At 42.0% G+C, this 22,095-nt stretch overlaps 1 protein-coding gene across 2 annotated transcripts in view; it reads left to right on the top strand.

The window, feature by feature from the left end:
- LOC308054021 (vascular endothelial growth factor receptor kdr-like) overlaps positions 1-22,095 on the top strand; it is a 141,352-nt gene that overhangs the window by 100,096 nt on the left and 19,161 nt on the right. The window contains exons 15-26 of one of the 2 annotated variants that reach the window (XM_080366144.1): positions 1,471-1,596; positions 1,708-1,814; positions 3,044-3,179; positions 4,498-4,602; positions 7,015-7,128; positions 10,432-10,520; positions 11,794-11,959; positions 12,512-12,609; positions 13,568-13,690; positions 13,799-13,910; positions 19,295-19,394; positions 19,989-20,094. In XM_080366144.1, the coding sequence (XP_080222270.1) occupies positions 1,471-1,596; positions 1,708-1,814; positions 3,044-3,179; positions 4,498-4,602; positions 7,015-7,128; positions 10,432-10,520; positions 11,794-11,959; positions 12,512-12,609; positions 13,568-13,690; positions 13,799-13,910; positions 19,295-19,394; positions 19,989-20,094 (1,382 nt within the window). Of the gene's footprint in view, positions 1-1,470; positions 1,597-1,707; positions 1,815-3,043; positions 3,180-4,497; positions 4,603-7,011; positions 7,129-10,431; positions 10,521-11,793; positions 11,960-12,511; positions 12,610-13,567; positions 13,691-13,798; positions 13,911-19,294; positions 19,395-19,988; positions 20,095-22,095 lie in introns of both variants that reach the window. The other variant, XM_080366143.1, reaches the window with a different exon arrangement.

Genomic DNA, 22,095 nt, shown 5'->3' with positions numbered 1-22,095 from the left:
TTGGAGGTCAAAGCTGCCAAGTGGTTGCAACCCACGCAGCTTGCCTTCCACAGGTGCAGCGTTGGTGTCTGCAGAGTCAGCATTAGCACCGCGTCAGCAAACGACGGGGTACAGCATGCTGCTGGTCCCTCTGCTTGGGGGAGACAGCGGCTGTGTACAGAGCTGAGACAGCGAGTGTACCTGCTTATCCGCTGTGTCTGAAAACACAGGCCTGGAGTGCCAGATATCCTTGGGGCCAGGTCAGAAAATACTGCAGCAAATTGTGGGCAGTCACCTCCCAGTCAGGTCCAGGGCATGCCACGGCATATCACACATCCTTCTTTTATCCCCCACAACACAGTAATGAGAATGTGCTCTCAGCGCTGGTACAGAGCAGTACGGGCGCAGTGCTACCACAGGCAGGGAGCATAGGCTCCCTTTCCTGAGCCTGGAATTCCTTCTCAGCACTCTATCCTGACATCTCCTGTAAACCATGCAGAATCCCATGTCAGTAGCTGGTCCTGTGACTTTAATTTTGCATCTTGGACTAGGTAGGAAATCTAGGATCATCCATAATTCAGATCAGACTGTTCTGAGAGAAACCCTTTATAGCTACTGAAATTCTATAAATAATTCTAGAGGGACAAGCATATAACTCATCCAACCAATGGAAACATAAATAAAATATTTGGAAAAAACACCTCAGGGTAAATATTTCAGCACAGTGCATGGCAAGTTCTGTGCAGTACTCTTGTTAACAATAATACGATTCATAGGCAGAACACCCAGAAACTCACAATGTCTTTCCCTTTCGGATTCAAAGCCTGACCTGTTTCCCTATTTCTGCCCCAACATTTCCTTAGTGAAACAGAGGAGATCTCAGTTTTGTGCCACAAAAATGAGGAAAAATTAATTGTGGAAAATTAATCAGGAAAATGAAATGCAGAAAAGCCTCACATAGGTCACATCTAAGCAACCTCTCTTCCCACTCCACCACTAGTAGTGCCTGTGAATCCAAGGTTGCTCCATGCAGTGATTTTTACAGGGATGTGCATAACATGATTTGCATGTTCCACATGTTAGAACTCCCATCACTTCCCACAGCCTCCGAGACATCAGCTTTCTCCAATAATTTCACTGAGTTCCCTTTTTTTCCAGTGTACCTTATTGCTAACAGAAAACTTATCTTCCCATCACTTCACCAACTTCCATAGTTTTCTCAGGCGCAGTCTGCTCATAATAAATTAATAGCCACATTTGCTGTTGCTTAAAAGATCCCCAAGCAATTAACACAGGTATTGAAGAAAAAAAAAAAGTCAGAGAAAGGTTGTTGCCAGACCACAATGAAGAACAGCGTATTAAAATGCCTCCCAACAACAGCGTGTACCAAACCTGCATGGATGGGAGCTGACTTTCAGTTCTCTGTCTCCAAAAAGTATTTGTAGCCAGGTAGGTTACTGTGATAACATTAACCAAAATGCCTTACAACAGGAATTTCCATGGAAAATAATACCCTGGTCATTGAGCGAGTGAAAAAGGATGATGAAGGGCTCTATGAATGCAAGGCGTCCAACGACATGGGCCAAGACAGCACGTCAGCCTTCATTAAAATCCAAGGTGAGGTCCAAGCTAAGGCAAAATGCATATATTGTGTTGGACTGAGGAGAGCTATTCTTCAGTCATGGACTTTGGCTACATATAAAATTTGGTTGTACATTTAACCTACAGGTTCTGAGGAGAAATCCAACATTGAAGTTATCATTTTGGTCTGCACTGGCCTAGCTGCTACTCTCTTCTGGCTTCTTCTGACCCTGTTCATTCGGAAACTGAGAAAAGTAAGAAAGCTTCCATATCGCACGGAGGGTATGGAAATGGGCCCAGCTCATCCATTGCATCAGAGTTTAGGGCTGAATGTTTGGGGCAGATGGTAGAAAAAATGCAAAATGTTCCTATAAAAATTCAGTCCAAGTTTTCTAGTGATAGTACCCTGACTTCTTAAGAGATCACTTGCACTTGTGAGATTTCTACCCGCTTCCATAGTACAATAAAATCAGGCTCCCCCCTCTTTATGAGTCAAACTGGCTTGCAAGATTAGGAAACTGAAAAAATCCTAAACCTCTCTAAAATGAGGGCTTGATTTCAGCATTTTTCTCTGCAATATAGGTATTAAAAGGGGGGCCCTGTTTTAAGAAAGATCCTAGGATGTTTGCTCTAGAAATAAGCTCAAACCGCACAGCTTATTTTGTCTCCAAGTCTTACTATTCTTTCACCTCCTTTGTGTGACTCAAAAAAGCAAGGTTTCAGTAAAGTTCCAAGGAATTTAGGACTGGTTTTCCTACAACAAACAGCAAACAGAAAGGCAACCGCAGCTCCCTGTTCACCAAATTACAGTCCCAGTGCTGAACCCCAAAACTTGAGTAAAATTTCCCCTCGTCCTGCAAATACAGTGATTAAATTCATGTTTTCATACTTGGCCTCAATTTAAGAGTTGTGGACAACAGTGAATTTCCTATTACATTTTACACCCATGCAAGTCTGCTCACAGGACCCACCAAATCACAATTTCTCAGTTAGCAGCATTAGAAATAGCAGTTTTGACCAGCTTTCAATCAATTTTAAATTGTAATAAGCAATAGCCATGAAGTGAATAACCATGGAGAATCAAGACTGCAAAACAAAACACTATGAAAATGCCAAAACACTCCATAGCGCCCCGGGAAGTGCAGGTCATGGAGTTTCCCTAGAAAAGCACTGATTTCCTTTAGCAGATACAGGTAGTGGGCAGTGATTGATTTTGTGTCCTCAGAGTGTTTACCAACATTAATCAGTGACTCTTCCCAACACCCATGAGTGGCAGGCATACAAAAACATTTATTTCTCAGATATAAAAAAAAAGAGAGGCAGGAAGCTGAAGTGATGCATTCATGGTGCAGAATAAATTTCAGAGCTAAGTCTGGAATTCAGGGAACTCCCCAGGCAGCACTCAGTCTTGGAGATGACAGCTCTTTCCCATTAGAATTGCAGGGTAAATATTGTGAATAATTTCTCCACACCCTGTTTTTAGCCCGATGCCACAGATATTAAAACAGGATACCTGTCAATTATAATGGATCCAGAGGAAATGCCTCTTGATGAGCAGTGTGACCGTCTCCCCTATGACAGCAGTAAATGGGAGTTCCCAAGAGACAGACTGCGGCTGGGTGAGTGGTTTGGGTATTAGTACTGTAAAGAATGGTAATTTCTAATGCTCCTCAGTTTCAGTAGATCTGTTGTATAACCCAAGAAGCAGCCTACCAGGTAGTGCCAGTGTACTACCACGCTTGGGGAGAGCTGGCAGTGAGTCACAGAATTCAGGATCATCCTTAACGAGGGGTGAAACAAGGGATTTGGTAAGAAAAGCAAAGACATTGTCTCTCTCTAAAATAGCTATCGTCTCTTTTTCCTTCTTGGAGAAGTGAAGCCAAACTCTCGACAGGGAAGAAAGGCATCTCCAGGTACTGTCCCTGCCAGAAGTACGGTTTCATACCCATAGAGGAAAAGGGAAAGAGAAGACAATCTGAAAGGTGACAGTCTCAGTGAATTTTATTTTGAAGACATCTATCAATATCTATCAATTCATCAAATAATCAATTCCTTATCAATCACTTGAACTTGGGTTTAAGTTGTAAAGAGCTATCATGGAAGAATGAACCAAATTTCATTCAACAGCTCAGCTCACTGGATGATGGAGCAAGAAAAAGTAAAAAACAGGTTGTGTTTGTATAAAGAAACAGTAACATCCGTGTTCAATAATGAGTGTAGGGAATATATCTGTGTGTGCTCTTGGTGCTTTAGCTGGAAAACATGGAAGAAGGAGGAAAACAGACAAAAATAATAAAAAATGAGATGATAGTGGGACATAGGGTCAAACCAGCAGAACCAAAAAGCCGGACCATGATGCCTAGCGTACTCTGCTGCACTGTGGGTCTGAGCCCTCAGAGCACACAGGCATGAAAATTCAAATGAAAGGGAAAATTATCATCTTAAATTCCATTTAGTATAGCTTTTACATCAAATAAATGTCAATAACTGAAGGGTTAAGGGGTTCTGAGTGCCTGAGTGCCTTTGCTGGCTATCTCCATGACTGTGATTCATGAGAGATCAGGGTTCCACAAGTCTATGTTTAAGTCAAACTCTGACTTTCCTGGGCTTCAGGACAACTATACGTAATTTTTTTACCCTTAAGCCATATATATGTATTCAGCCCTGCCTTCAGCTGAATGCAGATGTATTTATTCTACTCTGTTCTGTCACATACTGTATTGCATTAAAGTCATATGGATATAAATCACACTGTTTATATCCCTATGCTGCAAATATGTGATACAGGCTTCTATTGACTATCGGTCTACGTCTACGTTGTGCCTGAGCACTGGAGTCTTGTATTCCTTGCATAGCTGAGAATGCATGTTTCCCTCCTGTCTGATGCAGACTGTCGTAAGTCCCCTTTTGGCTCATTCTTGACTCTTGCTTCTCTAGGTAAAACACTGGGTCATGGTGCTTTTGGGAAGGTGGTGGAGGCGTCTGCTTTTGGCATTGATAAATCTTCAACCTGCAAAACAGTTGCCGTAAAAATGCTTAAAGGTACATATCCCTCTGAGATTCTCAACAAGACTCCTCAGGGAACCTGTGGGCAATGAGGTTTCCAGTTCGCAGCTCCAAACAAGTCCCAAGTTCATTGTGTTCAGAAGGGAGTGGGTTTGTCATATGGGAGCAATTAGTCATTATACAGTGGATGTTAACGTGTAGGAAATGACAAGCGGGCTCCATGCTGTGCTGCTGATTAAGTCTTGTATTCCTAGAGGAGGAAAACAGCAGCTTCCAGGTCTGTGGGGTTAGGAGGGAAACAGATTACAGAATGTAATTACATTAGATAGTCTGAAATTGGATATAAGCCTTCGATCACAGCCCTTCCAGATGTAGAACAGTTCAAGGGGCTGCAAAAAAAAGCAATGCCAAGGGAGTGAATTAGAGACAACTTGCTTGCAATTATTGAAATTAAGGAAAGCTTTTACCATTCAGTGGTGGGGAAGGGGGGAACTTGGAGACTATTCTTTCATATTATATTTACATACAAAGCCTCTGCAGACAGCTTGTGAGCAAAGGCAACAGCCAGTACATTGACTACTTGGGTTGGAGGTTTTTGACTGTTCACTTAGGATTTTTGCAAAGGTGCAATCATGCTCACTGGATGGCTTTTCATAGCCCACATTGCTTTGCATTGCTGCTGCATGACAGTATTAACCTCTGCAATGCCATGATTCAGGAACTTCTATCACAGCATTTGGCTTCTGTTGCTAGCTACCTCTCTTGATGCTCTGCTGCTTCCCATCTCTCTGAAATTTCAAGAACATCAGTTTATCACCTGTCTGGACCTCCTCCAAATCTGGTCTCCCTTCTCTGCATTAGTCAGTATCTCTTCAGATCATCTCTCTTGCTGTTGTTTCTTCTGTTCCATGCCCGTCTCCAGATCCCTGAAATATCCTAGGAGCCCCTGATCCAGACATGCTCCCTTCTCCATCCAAAACTTACTACCCTGGATAGCTCTGGGTTTTCATTCACTTCCACGCTGTGCTTCCCAACTGATCCTCATGTCAGCTCTACCTTGCCTGCACATATTCAGCCAACTATTTGACAGTTCCTCCATCATTTTACACCCTCCTCCCTCAGTGGAGGCAACAGCCTCCTGCTCTAACCTGTCCCTCCCCAACTAATGTGCCCATAATTCATCACTTTCCTGAATAAAGCAGATTCTCTAGTGTGAGTCAATCCATTCAGGAAAAAAACAAAACAAACAAACAAACAAAGAAAGGCTCTGGAGATGTCTGCATTTCTGTAATTCTAGCATTATCTGTCATTTCCATGAAGCAGGCTGGTATCAGTTCTGGGTTCAAGTCTAAAACTTAGTGTGCAAGATTATCTGAAACACTTCTGAGGCTGTTCTGTTTAGATTTTGCCAGGCATGTGTTCCAGCTCATGCTTGCCTAAATCAGGAGTAATACCACTCATGTACACACCCGTCTGCAAACACTGTTGACTGAAGAAATCTTGGACTTGTAACAACTCCTTCTTTATAACACAATTTGGTGAAAGATTTGTTTATAGAGAAGTCTACAAACAGATAAAGAGGTTACATTTGTCAAACCAAACGATCTGTTTCATAACCATTTATTTATATTTAAATCTTACATGATGCAAAAGGAAAGAGGGGAAACAGGACACAGTCTCTTTTTTTAAAATACATCATGAAAGTTTTGGAAAGAAGGCAGAAGAAACATGCCAGCATCTGAACATTGTTATGGTCTGAGAGTGCCTTCCTTAGCTTTGGCAGCAAAAGAGAATGAAACTACAGTATAACTGGCTAGCCGCTGCTTCAGCAAGTGTCAAGTTCATGGTTCACACAAATATGGCCCCTTTTGCTTTGGTGGGAAATGCATTTCTTGGGTCAATGAGATCTCACAGGGCTGATATTTAGTAATGCTGTACCTTCTCTGGTACATTTTGGGACCCAACCTACAGATGTGTTGGATTCCTCCATCCCTGCAGTGGAGAGTTGTGAAAAAATATATTCTGAGGTATAGTAAAGAAGTACTACTAAACTGCACATCATCATTCTAGATGGAGGAACACACTCTTGTGTGTGCTGTTGTTGCTTGGAGTGGTTGGTTGTTCCTTTGCCAAGCTTGCAAAATTCATTCCTTGCAACGGCTCTCTGGTATCTGATTTGGGGGGAGGGTTCTGCTGCAGGACAGTAACCCTCCATAACCCATGCTAGAGAAAGGAAGAGTCACCCAAAAGATAAAGTGCTATTCCACTTCATAAAGGTCAACAGACAATGAAACAGATGAATTATTATCTGTTTAAGAGTCTGAAAAGCAAAGATACTGCAAGTAACCTGGGTTGGTTTTGTTTCCAAGTATAAACAGGATCTTGCTGTGTCTTGTTAAAAATATCCTGTTGTGTAAAGATGATTCTTTTCCTGTTTATCTTAAGCAGAATGTGCAACTACTAATGAATGCAAGGCTTTAATGTCTGAACTGAAGATCCTCATCCATATAGGACATCACCTGAATGTGGTCAACCTGCTGGGAGCCTGCACCAAAGCTGGAGGTGAGAAGTCCTCAGTAAATAACAAGCAAAGAAGAAACACTTTTCAGATACAATGTGCTTGGATGTATCTGTGGCGGAGCCCAAGTCTCATGCACGTGCAGTTAATGCAAGCACAAATATTTCCACCTCTCTGGTCACAGGAGAGGCTCTGCTACTGCAGAATACGGCCACATCTTGTCAACAGTTTCTGAACGTCTTCTCCCAGGCAGTAGTGTCACTTCTCTATTTTCTTTTTCTCTAGCCTTTGTCAGCTTGTTTAGAAAAGGGATTATGGACTGAAGGGAGGCAGGATCCTTAACTGCAATTAGGTGCCCAATTCCTCCACAGAGGCACTACTGATCATTTCAAAGGTGCACCTCCCTTTTCTTCCCTGCCTTATCAGAATAATGCACCATGCTGAGCACTTAGCTTCTTGAGGCCTCCTTCTTTCCCCAGCACCTCACTCTTGCTGGGCAAGTGCAGGCATTTTTTGGGTAGCACACAGGAAGCCTGAGGCACTCCAAACTGAAAGGAGCAACAGCATGGACCTTCAAGGAGCTGACACTACTGCCTGTACGTCACACAAAGAATCTGCTGCAAAGTGCAGACTTAAACAAAGGACTCCATAAATCTTAGACCTTTGTCACTAAAACATCCTTTCCCTTACTGCCATACAAAGCATCCTTGTCTCTTCCTATACTGTGCTTTAACTTCAGGGTAACAACTCTCGAAGATGTCTCCTTAATGCTTACAGTGAACCTTTAAAACAATCCCCAAAGGACAGATTTAGGAAAGCTGAGGACAAAAACACCAAAGTAAAATTAAACAAGGGGAAAAAGCAAGAGAGATCGTGCACACATCTGTTGTCATCTGAGACTTCAAAGCTATTGTTTTCCCAAGTAACATGTGGTTGTCCAGTCATAGGGGAAAAAAGAAAACTTCAGTGAGGTAGATTTGGTAGGATGCCAGGAAAGAAATCTTCCCTCCAGCAAGATAGTCCCAGTTCCTCAAGGAGCAGTCTGCAACCAGCAGCCACAGATACTCTGGGAGCCGTGAACGGGGAACTTGCAGGAATTGCTGTAGCACTGCAGACCCCAAAAGCTTGCATGGCAGGATGACCAGGATGACCAGTTTTAGCTGGAGGGTTTTAAGATTCAGATGTGTAAGTGAGTAGCCTTTGCTTGGTGCTGTGAGCACAGGGGAAGTAACATTATGAACGCTGGTGATTCTCCTCTCCTGTCAAGTCAGTAAGGGTGCTTAATACAAACAGGTGCTTAAAACAGCAGCATTGCTAAGATGTCAATAGTCTTTAACCAAAGCACTAATTCAGCCACAGAGTTCCAGCTGCATACTAAGACACATCTCAGTAACTGATCAAATACTGTGAGTGTCCAGTTTCTGAGGAAATTTTTCTCTTGGGAGTCCCTCAGTTTCCTGTTCTCCAGCCTCCTTCATCCTGATTGCCCTCCTGGGTGAAGAGGTAGCCCTCTTACACTCTAGCCACCTAGGAAACCCACTGATGACTCCGGGGAGCAGTGGCCTGAGCAGAGCGGTGCAGCATGGCTTTGCAGGGCACTGAGGAGCCTCTGGGCAGGCGCCGGTTTGTTTACCTTTGAGCAATGCAACTGCAGACTAAAGAAAAATAGCCTTGAGCTCTCAAGACAGACACCAGGATAAAAGTTGCTATTAAAATGCCATTCCAGTACACAGTGCTTTCTCCTTCCTTGTTAGGTTTTATGTAACCATGAAACGGTACTCCTGATGAAGACTGATATTAAATATGCACATATATTATTTTAACAATATAACAAACAACAAATTTTACACCTTGACTGAGTGTCTGATGTTTAAGCAGTTAGAACTAATGCATAGTATATGCTTTACAATAAGAAAATGAAATACGGAGAGGCCATGTCTAGGAAGCATTTCAAAACTGTGAATAAATCACTAACTGGAGCTTTAAAGCTGTACTGCAACCTGCATTTCCTCAGTGCATCCATGAGGGACATTCCACTGGAGGTTCTTCAGAACAATGGACCCCAGAGCTCTCTTGCTCACTGCCGGTCCCAGCACTGCTGCCTTTAAGCCCAAAAGCAATGTTGTGTGCTCGGCGCACCACTGACAGCTCTGATCTGGGGCCGGTTGTGTTTTTGCCATCACTGGCACAGTGTTCTCAGGTGCTGAACATGGTACAGCTGCAGTCAACAGGGACTGGAAGTCCTGAACAGCCCAAAGGTCAATCTAGCAGTACTGTAGGGCTTGTACAAATAAAGAGCCTGGCAGAAATATGCAATGTTGTTATTATCAAGCTGTTGGTTATTATTGCTAGAATTCACCATCTCCCTTTTAATGGGCCAATTGTCAGTCAATACTGTACGCGTCAGAGTGCACCCTGGGGACAGACTGCAGGACAAGTCTGTGTCCCCGCTTCTGATACACCAGGTAGAAGCGCTGCTTAGAGCTGCCTCCTCCCCGAACAGCCAAGTGCAGCTCTCAGCACTTTTCCTTTGAAGTTCAGACTCCTAAGTCTCAAATATGCACCTTCTAGACAGAGAAAGGTTTCTGGACATGAAAGTCTGGTTGCTTAGGATTGCTAATAATACATGTTTATATGCATTCTAGTCCCGTGATTTCACTTTATCTTACTTTTGATGGTTACAAAAAGCAGTGATTACACTAAAGGTAAAGAGGATGTAGCTTTTCATTTTCCTAATAGCTCATGCTGAAACATAAAAGCATTTTCAAGCAGATCTTAAAAATATGCATAATTGTATTATGCTATTACTGCACTGAACTCTACAGTAGTTTGCACAGAAATAAGAAAGGAAGAAATTGATAGGACTTTCCAGGCTTTCAAAAACTTCACACTAAGTATTTCTGAAACTTTTGATTTAGATCTGTCTATGGTTCCATACTTTTATGACCTCTGGTGGCATCAGCTCCACCTAAAAAAAAAACAGTTCTGAAGGCAGCAAAGAAAAATGAAGACTGTTCCATGCTATTGATCTATTATAGAGTAAAATAACCTCAACAGCATATCGTATTTTATATCCTTATTTATCATTCTCGATTTTCCTTTGTTTATAAATAAGGAATAAATACCTTTGCCATCTAATGGGGAAAACTAAGAATCAGTATTCCCTTCTCTCCATATCCACTACTGATTGTGTGCTTCTGGAGTGTCACTTCTCTGTTTCCCAATTTCCTTATCTGTGTAAGAGGAATGACAGCATTTATTTATTTTGAAGAGGATTTGTGAAGATAAGTTAGTATTAAGTGCTTTGCAGTGCTTCAAAACTCATTTGACTTTCACTGTCTTTTTAGGTCCTTTAATGGTCATAGTAGAATATTGCAAATATGGAAATTTGTCCAACTATCTAAGAGGAAAACGAGGAGATTTCATTGCATACAAGGTAAAAAAATGACAGGCTTCTCATAGTTGCAAGGTGGAGAATTAGCCACTGACCACAAGTTGGATATTTTTCTGCATTGGCACTGAGACAGTTTGGTATTTATATAGGCACTGTATTTTCTCACCGCATTTCAATTTGTATGAGCAAGAAACGGAAACTTTTTCCCCTGCAGGACCTCACTCTCAACCTCTTCTTTTCTACCACCTACTAAAGAATTAGTTGCAGATACCCAAGTGCTCAAGAGCGTTTGAGAGAGGGAATTACTTGCGATATACTACGCAGCTCAAGGGGGGCAACAAAGCAGTAGTAAAAAAATGGTATTAATTGAACTAGGAGAAGGTGAACCCTTGCAAAATACAAAACCAGTTTGGGGACTTTTGTTTCTAGGCCCACCCTCCCCAGCTACCAAAAGCAGCCCACCCTTCCGTCATCTGCTCAACCCCATCTTCCGTGTTTTCCTTTCCCCTCTGCCAACCTAAAAGTCTGTGCTGTATGCAGCGAACTGGATCATGAGCACGGTCTGCATTAAACCTAACCAAATGGGTTTGGTTTCCAAACAGTTGTCTGCATCCACACAAACATTTGTGCTAGCACAGACTGGGCTAGCATAAGGGGGAAGACACAGGAGGCCAGAAGCAGCGATGAGGAGAGGGCAGAACTATCCCTCATTGTGAAAATACAGCATTGAAAGGGCTCTCTGATCTAACTTCCCCAGATAATTCGGGGTGGGGTGGGGTGTATTTTTGTTATCATTATTATTACTACTACTACCACTACTGCTACTACTACTAGTAGTACTATTGTGTACTGACACAAAAGTAAATAAGGTACTTTGTGTAAGAGAAGGAGATTTTCCTGGTACAGTCACTCAGCGTTTCTTTTCTCACCCTTGTTTCCGTGAATTGCAAGGACTGGTTATGCCTCACTGCCCAGGACAGGGAGACTGCACATACCTTGAACAGTGATTTTAGCATGGTTTCCTAGGAAAGCAAGAGGTACAGAATTACAGTATCTCTGCTCATCTCTCAGTCTCACCCAGCCAGCTTCCAGCTAACTTTTATGGTGGAATTTTCTTATCAGTAAAATGGAAGGTTCTGTATTAATAAGTAGGAAAACAGGCTTCATTAGTTCCGCTACTCAGGGAACATCATGTTCCAACATGTTTTCAGCTCATCTTCAGAGGACACTTTCTCCATATGATACTTGTTACGTATTTTGAATCCCCAGGAATTGCATCATCCAAAGCTAAAAATCAGTTTTATACCATTTCTAGTCCCAGGAAAACTCTGACCAAGCAGAGAAAAGTCTGGATGAGTCCAACAGTGATTTGACCGAACTCATCAAGAGGCGTCTTGAGAGTGTAGCCAGCACAGGAAGCTCTGCCAGCTCAGGATTTATTGAAGATAAGAGTTACAGTGATTCAGAAGATGATGAAGAAGGTAAAAGAAACCTACCTAATCCCAGATCTTTTATTGTAAAGATTTCTGTTACTTGGCTAATGCCACACACGCTGTCACATACTTTACAAGCCCTTACATAGCTTGACTTGCTCTTGAAATTGCAAATTCTTTCTCTTGCCTGTGCCTCACTCCAATTTTACACAAAAAGAGATTTGTAATAACGTATGCATATAAAAGCTGCTCCTGTTGTAGAAGAGGAGTAATAGCAATATTTTACCTGGAGATTTGTGGGGCCAGTCTGTTCCCAGTCTTGTCACTCGCTCACTATAAATAGTTTCCCTCACTTTTCTCCCCAGATGTTGTTTTCCCCATAGCTAACTGACATGATTAACGTTGGATGGAACTTCTTTAATCACCTCATCTTCTGCTTCTAGGTCAATTGTTCCTAAACCAAAGATGTAATCCTAGTAGAGAACTCATGTAACAAAACTCAGATGCAGGGCTGGGGTCATCACTGTGCAAGTGGCACCAGTGCCAAAAAAGTTTGGAGCTGCTGCTCTAGTGTTTTGCCATGTCTCTGATCTCTCCTAGATGCTGAGGACCTGTACAAGCGGCCCCTGACTTTGGAGGATCTGATTTGCTATAGCTTCCAAGTGGCAAAAGGCATGGAGTTTCTCGCCTCCCGAAAAGTGAGCTCATTAAAACCTCAGGGCTGAATTTCTTTCACAGAATCATGAGTATCTGATATGAAGAAATCCAAATACACTTTTGAGCCTGAGTAATCTGCTTTGTGCTCTTATATTAAAGTGTCAGAGCTCCATTAGCTCTGGTGGTTAAGCAATAAGTAGCACTGAAGGAGTTGTGAAGAAATATCATCCATCATGTTATTGGCTACAAGGACTGGCATCTGTAAGATGATAGTTTAGATAGAAGGAGTGAATACAGTCCAATTCTAAGACAGTTCACAGAACTGTCTCATAACTAAATGTAGAAAAGACTTCTCATAGAGAAAAATCCTTCTGGTACAGTCAACAAAAGTACTACTGAAAAATAAAGAGGGAGTATCCAGCTATTTATTTGGCTTGTCAGCAAGGTTGAAGACTATCAGCAAAGTTAGCACCTCTTTTGGATTAAAAAAAAACGTATGTTTGTAGCCTGTGGAACGTCCACTTTTCAAGTAAATTGAATGTAATACACATGCCAGAGTATGCCCAGAACAGAGCTTGCACTTACCACACAGCTACCCTGGTAGCACACACAGAAACCATGAGCACTGTTACTCCCATCTCACACACACACTCGACTGCATTTGCAATTGTAACAGCTGCTGATTTTTGATGTCTCCCAAATTTCCCAGGAAAAATTGCCTGGAAAATGGCACTCCCTTCATTTCAACATAACTGTGAACGTTATTTCACATAGAAAAATCAGAAAACTGTAATACTTGGCTTGTTCCCTGAGCTATTTTCTCTTTTGCATATGACAGTACATTTGTGGCAGATTCCCACACACAGTTTCCCTTTCTAACCTGCTCTAAACAGAAGTTCATTGATCTTTCCATTTCCAAAGGTCTCATGATTTCAGCTCTAGCAGGGGCTTGTTGTCCAGGCGAACCCTATAATCTTGCTTCTCCTCATTCCTTCACAGTGCATTCATCGGGATTTGGCAGCAAGGAACATCCTTCTTTCAGAGAACAACGTGGTTAAGATCTGTGACTTTGGACTAGCCAGGGATATTTATAAAGACCCTGACTATGTACGGAAAGGAGATGTAAGTGGAAGAAACTTGAAATGCTGATCTCCAGTTTTTATTCCCCTAGGGCTTCGGCAAGTCAGTAACAACAGATCTGTAAACATCTTGTGTCTTTTGCATTCTTAGGCAAGACTTCCACTCAAATGGATGGCTCCAGAAGCTATTTTCGACAAAATTTACACAACACAGAGTGACGTATGGTCTTTCGGAGTGCTGCTATGGGAAATATTTTCCCTAGGTAAGAATGGTTTACAAGCCTTTTTTCCCCTAATTTATGGCTCTATTGCTAAGAAAATCTTTTAACAAAAAGTGATAACATGGTGCCATCTTTCTGTTTCAGTTAGTAAAAGTGCACAGTGCAGATCAGGTATAAAATAGTCACTGGAGTGAAGTCAAAGAGAACTCAACCTGGCAAAATACATGAAAACACTGAACATTGAAGAGGGGGAACAAAATAAAATCCAGAACCATGGGCCTAACATTTGTAATAACCAAAACCAACAGAGCACAGAGATAATGCAAGCCTCTGCTGCTCGTCAGTGAAATATTTCTTTGAGAGCAATAAAGAAGTTTCCTTGTCAAACCATATTTTCCGCTCAGCAGTCTGCTTCAGGAAACCACAGAGCTCAAAGGTCACAGAGGTTTTCACTGCTGTTGACACAGTGGTCTGATGTTGCTAGTGGCAGCCCATGGAACACCAGGGAGCTTGCCCACATGACATTTTACCCCAGCTTGGTTATCTTCCCCACAAAATCTAAGTAAGATTTTCTAAGTAAGGAAAATGTCTTGGCAGCAGCTGCCACCACGTTGATAGGAGAACCAGTGCTAGGCTGTGTAAGTAATTTCAGCAGCAAACAGGTAGAATGCTTACTCTTCTGGCCATATCATTTGCAAGCCACAACATTTTTGAAAGACTAGTAATGGTTTTCCTTAAGTACTATAGATTTCATCTTACGGTGCTGCTAGAAACCTCAGCCTCACTGAGATCTGGTTACTGTCCAGCAGATAAACCCCTGAAATCTAGACAAGCAGTCTTACAGACAGTTAGACTTTGCCGCCTCAAATTCTCCTTGCAGAGTCGCAAGTTTTGTTTTCCTGAGGGAATTTAGGAATGTCAGCTCTGGCTTTTTAATCAGCATTTGCAGACAAAAGAGTACAAGAACCATTGTCAACTTAAGCTGCTGAATTTTAAAGTAAACTCTGTAATCTCCTACTATCTTTGGTTCGTGGATCAGTTGAAATTAACAATCAGGCTGAAGATGCCAAGTCCAGATCTGGATGCAAAGTCTGGAGCTGCTTCTATCCTAATCTTTGTTTAGGGCTGGCTGCAAAGGTCACAGCCTGATTTCTCTTGTTCATATCAGCACACAAAACAGAAAGTTCACACTCAGATGGTTAAAACAAATGGCAGTTATTGCTTTCTCCAGAGTTCAGCCTTATTTATTTAGGGTTTTGTTATTTTGGTGTAATACTTTCATAGCTCTGTAACAGCCTCACCTGCTGCATGTGTTTTGAAATGCCACAGAAAGACCCGCAATGCCCCAGTTCTAATAGATTAGTCAAGCAGATGTATTCGCATTAGCATGCAGAGACGCACTCAGAGGGGACAGTGTCTCCACTGGGCATCTCCAAGGAACCAAATGAACTGAATACTGATGAATGGCCAGGACCACTGCAGATGGCAAAGTGTTTATATCATTCCCAAAGGTCCTGACAGAGTTTAACAGATGTGAACTTCAGGTCATTTGGCCTCTAATACTGAAGATTAATAAAATTTAAAATATAGTCACTGAAATTCATCTCTATTTTTAACTATTTTAAAAAATAATGTACCTGATTTTTTTTAATTTTAGATAGCCTCTTTTCTTAATGAAGGTGCTTACTTGGAACAATAGACTGTCCTCTTCTGAATTCAGAGGAATCTACTGAATTACTGCAAGGGCTGCCATCTGTAGAGCAGCCTCTGCCCTCGTTATGACGTAGATCACAAACTACTTTCTTCAATCCGTGGCACAGATTCAAAAGCAGTCATTTTCTCTAAGAGGGTTTTTCATACAGATCATCCAGGCATGTCTGTGGTTTGGCACTACTCACATCTACAGCTCACACGATAAATATTTAATTAAGGATTTGTGTCACTGATTGAATTCTCTTATATAAAAGTTTTACAGATCATTGAGAGCCAAGGGATGGAAGTTATTTGTCGTTGCTACAGGGTATGTTTTGGCTCCCATTTACAACTGCTGCTTTTTACTGGGTCCCACAGACTTAGCACCCTCTTTAAAAAAGGAAAAAACACTGATTAGTAAAATGCACAGTTTAGTCTGGACATGGGTCCTTTCAGGGTCAGAAGCTGAATGATGCATGATAGGCTTCCCCCAGAAAGGCTGACAGCTGGATCCATTTTGGTGATACACAAGGAAATCGGGACTTGTTAATTTTCATTTGGGGCTGAATTTGCATTGAGCATTGCATTATTTAAATGGAGTAAGCACACCTCATGTCAGGTAACGCCAGCAATGTTTAATACATCTTGAAATCACTTACATGCCGCATCACAGAATGTCGGTGTCTCCTGGAATTTAAATGTGCACTGTTCAAAAAGCAATCAAAGATAATTATGTAAACAAGAACTGCCTGGTAGTATAACATCAGCATCTTATTATCCTACTAAAATAAAACCAAGATCAAAAGAGTGCTACCTTACCCAATGCATGCCACATCTTTGAGCATTTTGGAAGAGATTTCCCCTAAGGAAAACATCATGTGTAGACCTTACACCATATGTTTCAGCCTACATTTCTCCTGAGCTGTCCCAGCATCCCAGTCCAAGTTATTAGGCTTATCACATAGTCCAGATGAAGTACAATGCTGAGTGGAGGTGGAAAAGGAAGAGTTCTGGGCTTTTATGGTCTGAGCTGCCTCCAGCTGGTAGGAGGCCTGCACTGGTCAAAATACAAACTACCAAAAGATCTTGCCAAAAATTATTCTTCTTTGCCCTCCCTGTACTTGCTCTCACCAAGATATTACAGCTGATATGATCAATGATGTAATCAAAAAAAGGTAACTCAGATTATGAGCTCAAGTGGAATTCTCCATCCCTCCTCACTCAATTGTACCATGCTGCCTTCAAGGCCTCAGTCACGATCAGTGTTATTTGCAAGACTGATTTTTATCAATAACCTCTGCTGTGCTCATGAGCCAGATCTAGCCAGTGATACTCAGCAAACTGAGGGGTTTCTTTTGCGCATCAGGATGGTCAGTGTAAAACAGCAGTTCATCAATGGCATGACTCCATTCAGCTCCTCCTTATGGAGATCCGTTGGCCACGGTGGCACAACAATCACAGAATGCAGTCAGAAATGAATGAAAAAGCCATGCAGTCCATCTCTTCTCTAGTGAGGGGTGGTGTTTTCAGTGTTGCCCCAGTACATTGACCACCTAGAGCTAACTAGATCAAGTGCGGTTTATGCTCACTCCTTTTGAGAGGCCGCGCCACTGTTAAATAGATATGGGATCAGCTGGGCAATACACAGATGTATTTATGATGCCTCAGTACCTTGTAAAGGTTTGCACAGATAAAACCCCACAGATGAAAAGACAAGCTAGTGAGAATTCAGGAGATCTACACAGACAGCCGTTAAGAAGCTTGGACAGCAGTCAGTGCCCCCAGAGCCTGCTCCTATCCTTACCCTTTTGTCACAGTGTAACTGTGGGAAAGTGACACTATAGTTTCTATCCATCTGTTTATTCAGAGAGATCTTGTGAGCTGAGAGAGGCCTATTTTGAGATCTTTGGCTGCTGGGTGATGCCACGTGAGCTGAGCATTTAATTACCGGGTTATTATGATCACAATGGCAGGCCAAAGACATGGGAGGAAAATCAAGATATAAAGCAGAAATGATGCTACTGGCTATTTCCAAGCTACATAACTCCAGGAAACACTCTTAATGCTATGATATGATACTTGCACGTCAAGGGAATTCAAATGCGCTGTGGCTAAGCACCCCTGAGCTCTAAATGTCATCAGAGCCTATCTGCTGTGTTGTGATGCCCTCTTAGGAAGCTGCCAGGATCTTTGCTCCCCAGTGCATAGTTTTGCAGATTAAGGGGTCAGATTCTCAGTATAGAATAATTCTGGAAACAGCCATATTTTGGCACCTTCTTCACTGCTTTTATCCAAAAGATTTCTGCTGTGCTTGTTGTGCCCCCAAGTGCACAGCACATGATGGCATTTCCAAATGGGGGGAAAAAATGCAGGAAATAGGCAGGAATGTTTTAGGCAGTAAATCATAATATTCCTTGAGGGCTGGATACAGATGCAGATTCCATTCAATCCCCTATGTTAAGACTTGATTAAATTTTTTTCCAAATTCACCATCCAGCCTCTAGGATGCCAAAATGTGAAAAACAAGGGTTGCACTGCATGTGAAGCCTTTGCTGAGAGGGGAGGAAAGCGTACGGATCTTTTAGGTCTATCCACAACAGGTTCAGTAACCTTTCAAACTTCATTGTAGACAGCTCTTGAATTTTTTACCTATGAGGCCTGGATTACTCAGATGTCAGAGCACTTTCTCAAATTATATATTTGCTCTCCTTATTTATGGTGCATCATAAAGTGCAGATCCCATACAACTAAGATCATAACCTCTGAAAAGCCCCCACTTGCTCATTAGTCGAAGAGCATATTCAATGCATATATATATATATATATATTTATACTAGTCATTTCTCTGAAGATAACCATTTACATAGGAAAGTGAAACAAGTCTCACTCCTTCATTTTGAAAACTGCTAGGCCAACTTCTGTGCAATATATTAGTTCCAGTCCTTTTACAGAACTCTACCTCTCAAAAGCGATTACAGTTGCCATGAACTGTCCTCCCAGGTTTCACACCAACTAGAGTGGCCCTGCAAATAAGCAGCACTGAACACACACGAAGAAAAGAAAACAAAGCTAAAAACTTGGAAGATCATTTTTCAAGGAAATTTTACCTACAGGACTGCATAATACATATACAATACTACATCGGTGAACCAGGAGGGGAGGACTATAATTCCACACCTGAGCTTGAACTGCAGGGTTCTCAGGGCTTTCCACAGGAGCCAGAGGCTTACAGCTTCTCTGCACTTACTCACAGGGGCCAGTGAGGCCAGAGATTCTAAGGCAGTGAACGATGAGCAGAGCTTCCTTCATGTGTAGTCACATAGCACAGGATACTAGCAGATGAACAATTTGGCAAACAGTATGTAACAAATTGAATGAGCTGGAACTTTTCTACTACTGACCAAGAGGTCATTTGAAGTCTCAAACTAAGACAATTTTATTTCTCTTCTGCCATATTTCACCTTGGAGTGGTCCTGGTTGTGTCATAAATGCATGGATTTATGGGACAGCATGATTGAAATCTCTAAAGAGACAGAGCGAGTCTGTAACAGATTTCCAAACAAAATGTGTAGATAGTAAGTGATCACAGCCTCTTCTTTGCTCTAGCTTCTTTTACTGTCAGACTGTAGGTAATCTCAAATGCTCAGCAGAAATAACCGATATGTGTTTAATTCACTGGACTGGGAAACAGAGATTGTGCCGTTCTGGAGCCTCCTCCTTATTTCTCCTATCAGGTGCTTCACCATACCCTGGAGTGCAGATAGATGAAGACTTTTGCCGACGGCTCAAAGAAGGAACCCGGATGAGATCTCCAGAGTACTCTACTCCAGAAGTGTAAGAGCTCCTGGTTTTCTATTGAGAGCTGATACATTTCATTTAAGTATTACTAAAGAGATTGTATTTAAGTGTGGAGAGGGAAGGAGACCTCATCAGATGACAGCTATTTATTTTATATTTTGTTTTCAGTAAATGTTGTAGTTGTACGTATCTTGGGTGTCCTGATACCACAGACCAAGTCAGCTTGACCTTTGCCAACAACAAGATTAACAGATCCACACCCCCCTGCCAGTCAGTTGTAGTTCATGAATCTCAGTTCAGGAGATTACTGTGTCTGCCTTGATTTCCAGTTCTGTGACAGGAACTAAACATCCATAACTATGATTTATTTCAGCAATATCAGTGGGGCCCAGCAGTCAAGTTTTAAGTTAGGTGAAAATAAGAAGCCTACAGATTCAGCTGAGGCAGGAATATAGAAGGAAAAAGCATTCCATGTGGAAACTGGAATAGAATTTCAGTACATGGAGATTTGAACCTGTCTTAATTCAAAACTATCCAAACAATGACCAAAACAAGGAGCAGCAGAAAGAAACAGTTAGAAAACAAAGCTCCTATCCTTTTCCTTTCTTAATACCTGCGGTTTATATCTAGCTACCAGACGATGCTGGATTGTTGGCATGGAGTCCCCACAGAGAGGCCTACTTTCACTGAGCTTGTGGAGCGCTTAGGAGATCTTCTTCAAGCCAACGTACAGCAGGTACAGCAATACAAACATTTCTTCAACAAATGTGCACATATAGATGTATATATATATGTGGATATGTGTAGGTGTGTACATAAGTAAAGACTATGTTGAGCAGTAGCATTAGATTTGAGTTCATAACAGAGGTCACAAGGAAAATGGCTACTGGAATGAGTAAAGAAAATGTGAACTATTCAAAGGGGATTATATTTCAAAACCAGATGTTTATCCATCCATAATAAGCAGAAACTTACATTAATTAAAAAAAGGCTCAGTTGCCCCTTAGAGGAACAATAGTGCTTTATCTCACAAACAATTTTAATTAGATTCCAACATAGCAAACTGCTGTAATGGGCTGACCCTGGCTGGGTGCCTGGCACCCACCAAGCTGCTCTGTCACCCCTCCTCAGCTGGGCAGGGGAGAGACAATATAACAAAAGGCTCCTGGGTTGAGATAAGGTCAGGGAGATCACTCAGCAACTACCGTCATGGGCAAAACAGACTCGACTTGGGGAAAATTAATTTAATTTATTGCCAATCAAATCAGAGTAGGGTAATGAGAAATAAAATCAAATCTTAAAACACCTTCTCCCCACTCCTCCCTTCTTCCTGGGCTCAACTTCACTCCTGATTTCTCTCCCTCCTCCCCTTCGAGTGGCGCAGGGGCACAGGGAAGGGGGCTGTGGTCAGTCCATCACACTGTCTCTGCTGCTCCTTCCTCCTCACACTCTGCCCCCACTCCAGCATGGGTCCCCCCATGGGAGACAGCCGTCCATGAACTTCTCCAACTTGAGTCCTTCCTATGGGCTGCAGTTCTCCCCACACTGCCCCAGCCTGGGTCCCTCGCACAGGGTGCAGTGCTTCAGGAACAGACTGCTCCAGACCAGACACGGGGGAAGCTTCTGGCAGCTTCTCACAGAAGCCACCCTTTGTAGCCCCCCCTACTGCTACCAAAACCTTGCCACACAAACCCGATACAACTGCCAGTAGTTGGTCTGAACTTTCTCGTTTTCTGACCTTATGCTTATCAGTGCTCTTAGGAGCTTTCAAATGATGCAGTTTAAAGCTCAGAAAGTCAATTGGACAATTATTCATTTCATAGTAGTTAAATCAGTTGTTTTCTTTGTCAGTAAAAACAACTAGACCAGTTATGTAACTGTCAATTTAATTTAAGAAGAAATCAAACACTCTCCTCCAGCTCCGTTCTGTTTGTAAACAAATTTAGTGAAGCTAAGTTGAAGAGGGCCCAGCTTGCAATATGAAAAGCTAGTGAGTTTTATGCTATAACCAAAGTAAATTAAGGAGACATAAAAACCATGATAAGGGAATAGGGCACTTAACAGCTTCTCAAAATTAAAAAAAAAAAAAAAAAGCACGGGGAAATTTGGATAAATAGTTTCAGGACTTAAAGGAAGACTCATTTCTGAAGATTACTGCAGGGGTGTAATGACAATGTAGAGCTTAATAAGATGTGCAGCATCAATTTCTTGTAAGGACAAATAATAAAATCCTTTAGGGCTACCATTTTAAAGACCATCTCTTCCTAAGCTGCAACTCCTTAAGTTGAATATAAGCAAAAAGTCTATGCATAGGCAACATTCTTTTACCAATTCCAAAATCTGTTAAAGTCATATCGGCCATAGGGGTTTCGTGACTTCATGCTGCTCCCTCCCTTCTCCCAAACTTAAGTCTTAAAGTTGGATTTAGGTGTCCCTGGGACTGGTGCCTTGGAATTCCCCAAAAGGCCAATGCGATGACAATAGAGGACTGCTTTCCTGAAGTGCAGATCAGTGAAATTCTGTTCACCTTCACTAAGGCTGAACAGCCACACATCTGGAATGTGGTAACGATCACAAAGAAATTGCTGCAAACACATCAAAGATGCTGCTGTGAAAGCCAGCAAAGCCAGCTACTTTTAAATGGGTTGCACATATACTGACATCCTCAATACAACTGTCACATTGCAGTGCCATATGTGAGGGACATTTAGAAGTCTGGTAACTGCTATAAAGACCA

Source organism: Falco punctatus (genome assembly GCF_963210335.1).
Source record: "Falco punctatus genome assembly, chromosome: 15".
Taxonomy (NCBI): Eukaryota; Metazoa; Chordata; class Aves; order Falconiformes; family Falconidae; genus Falco; species Falco punctatus.
Note: the sequence above shows the minus strand (reverse complement) of the source record. Positions and strands in the feature narration are given on the sequence as shown.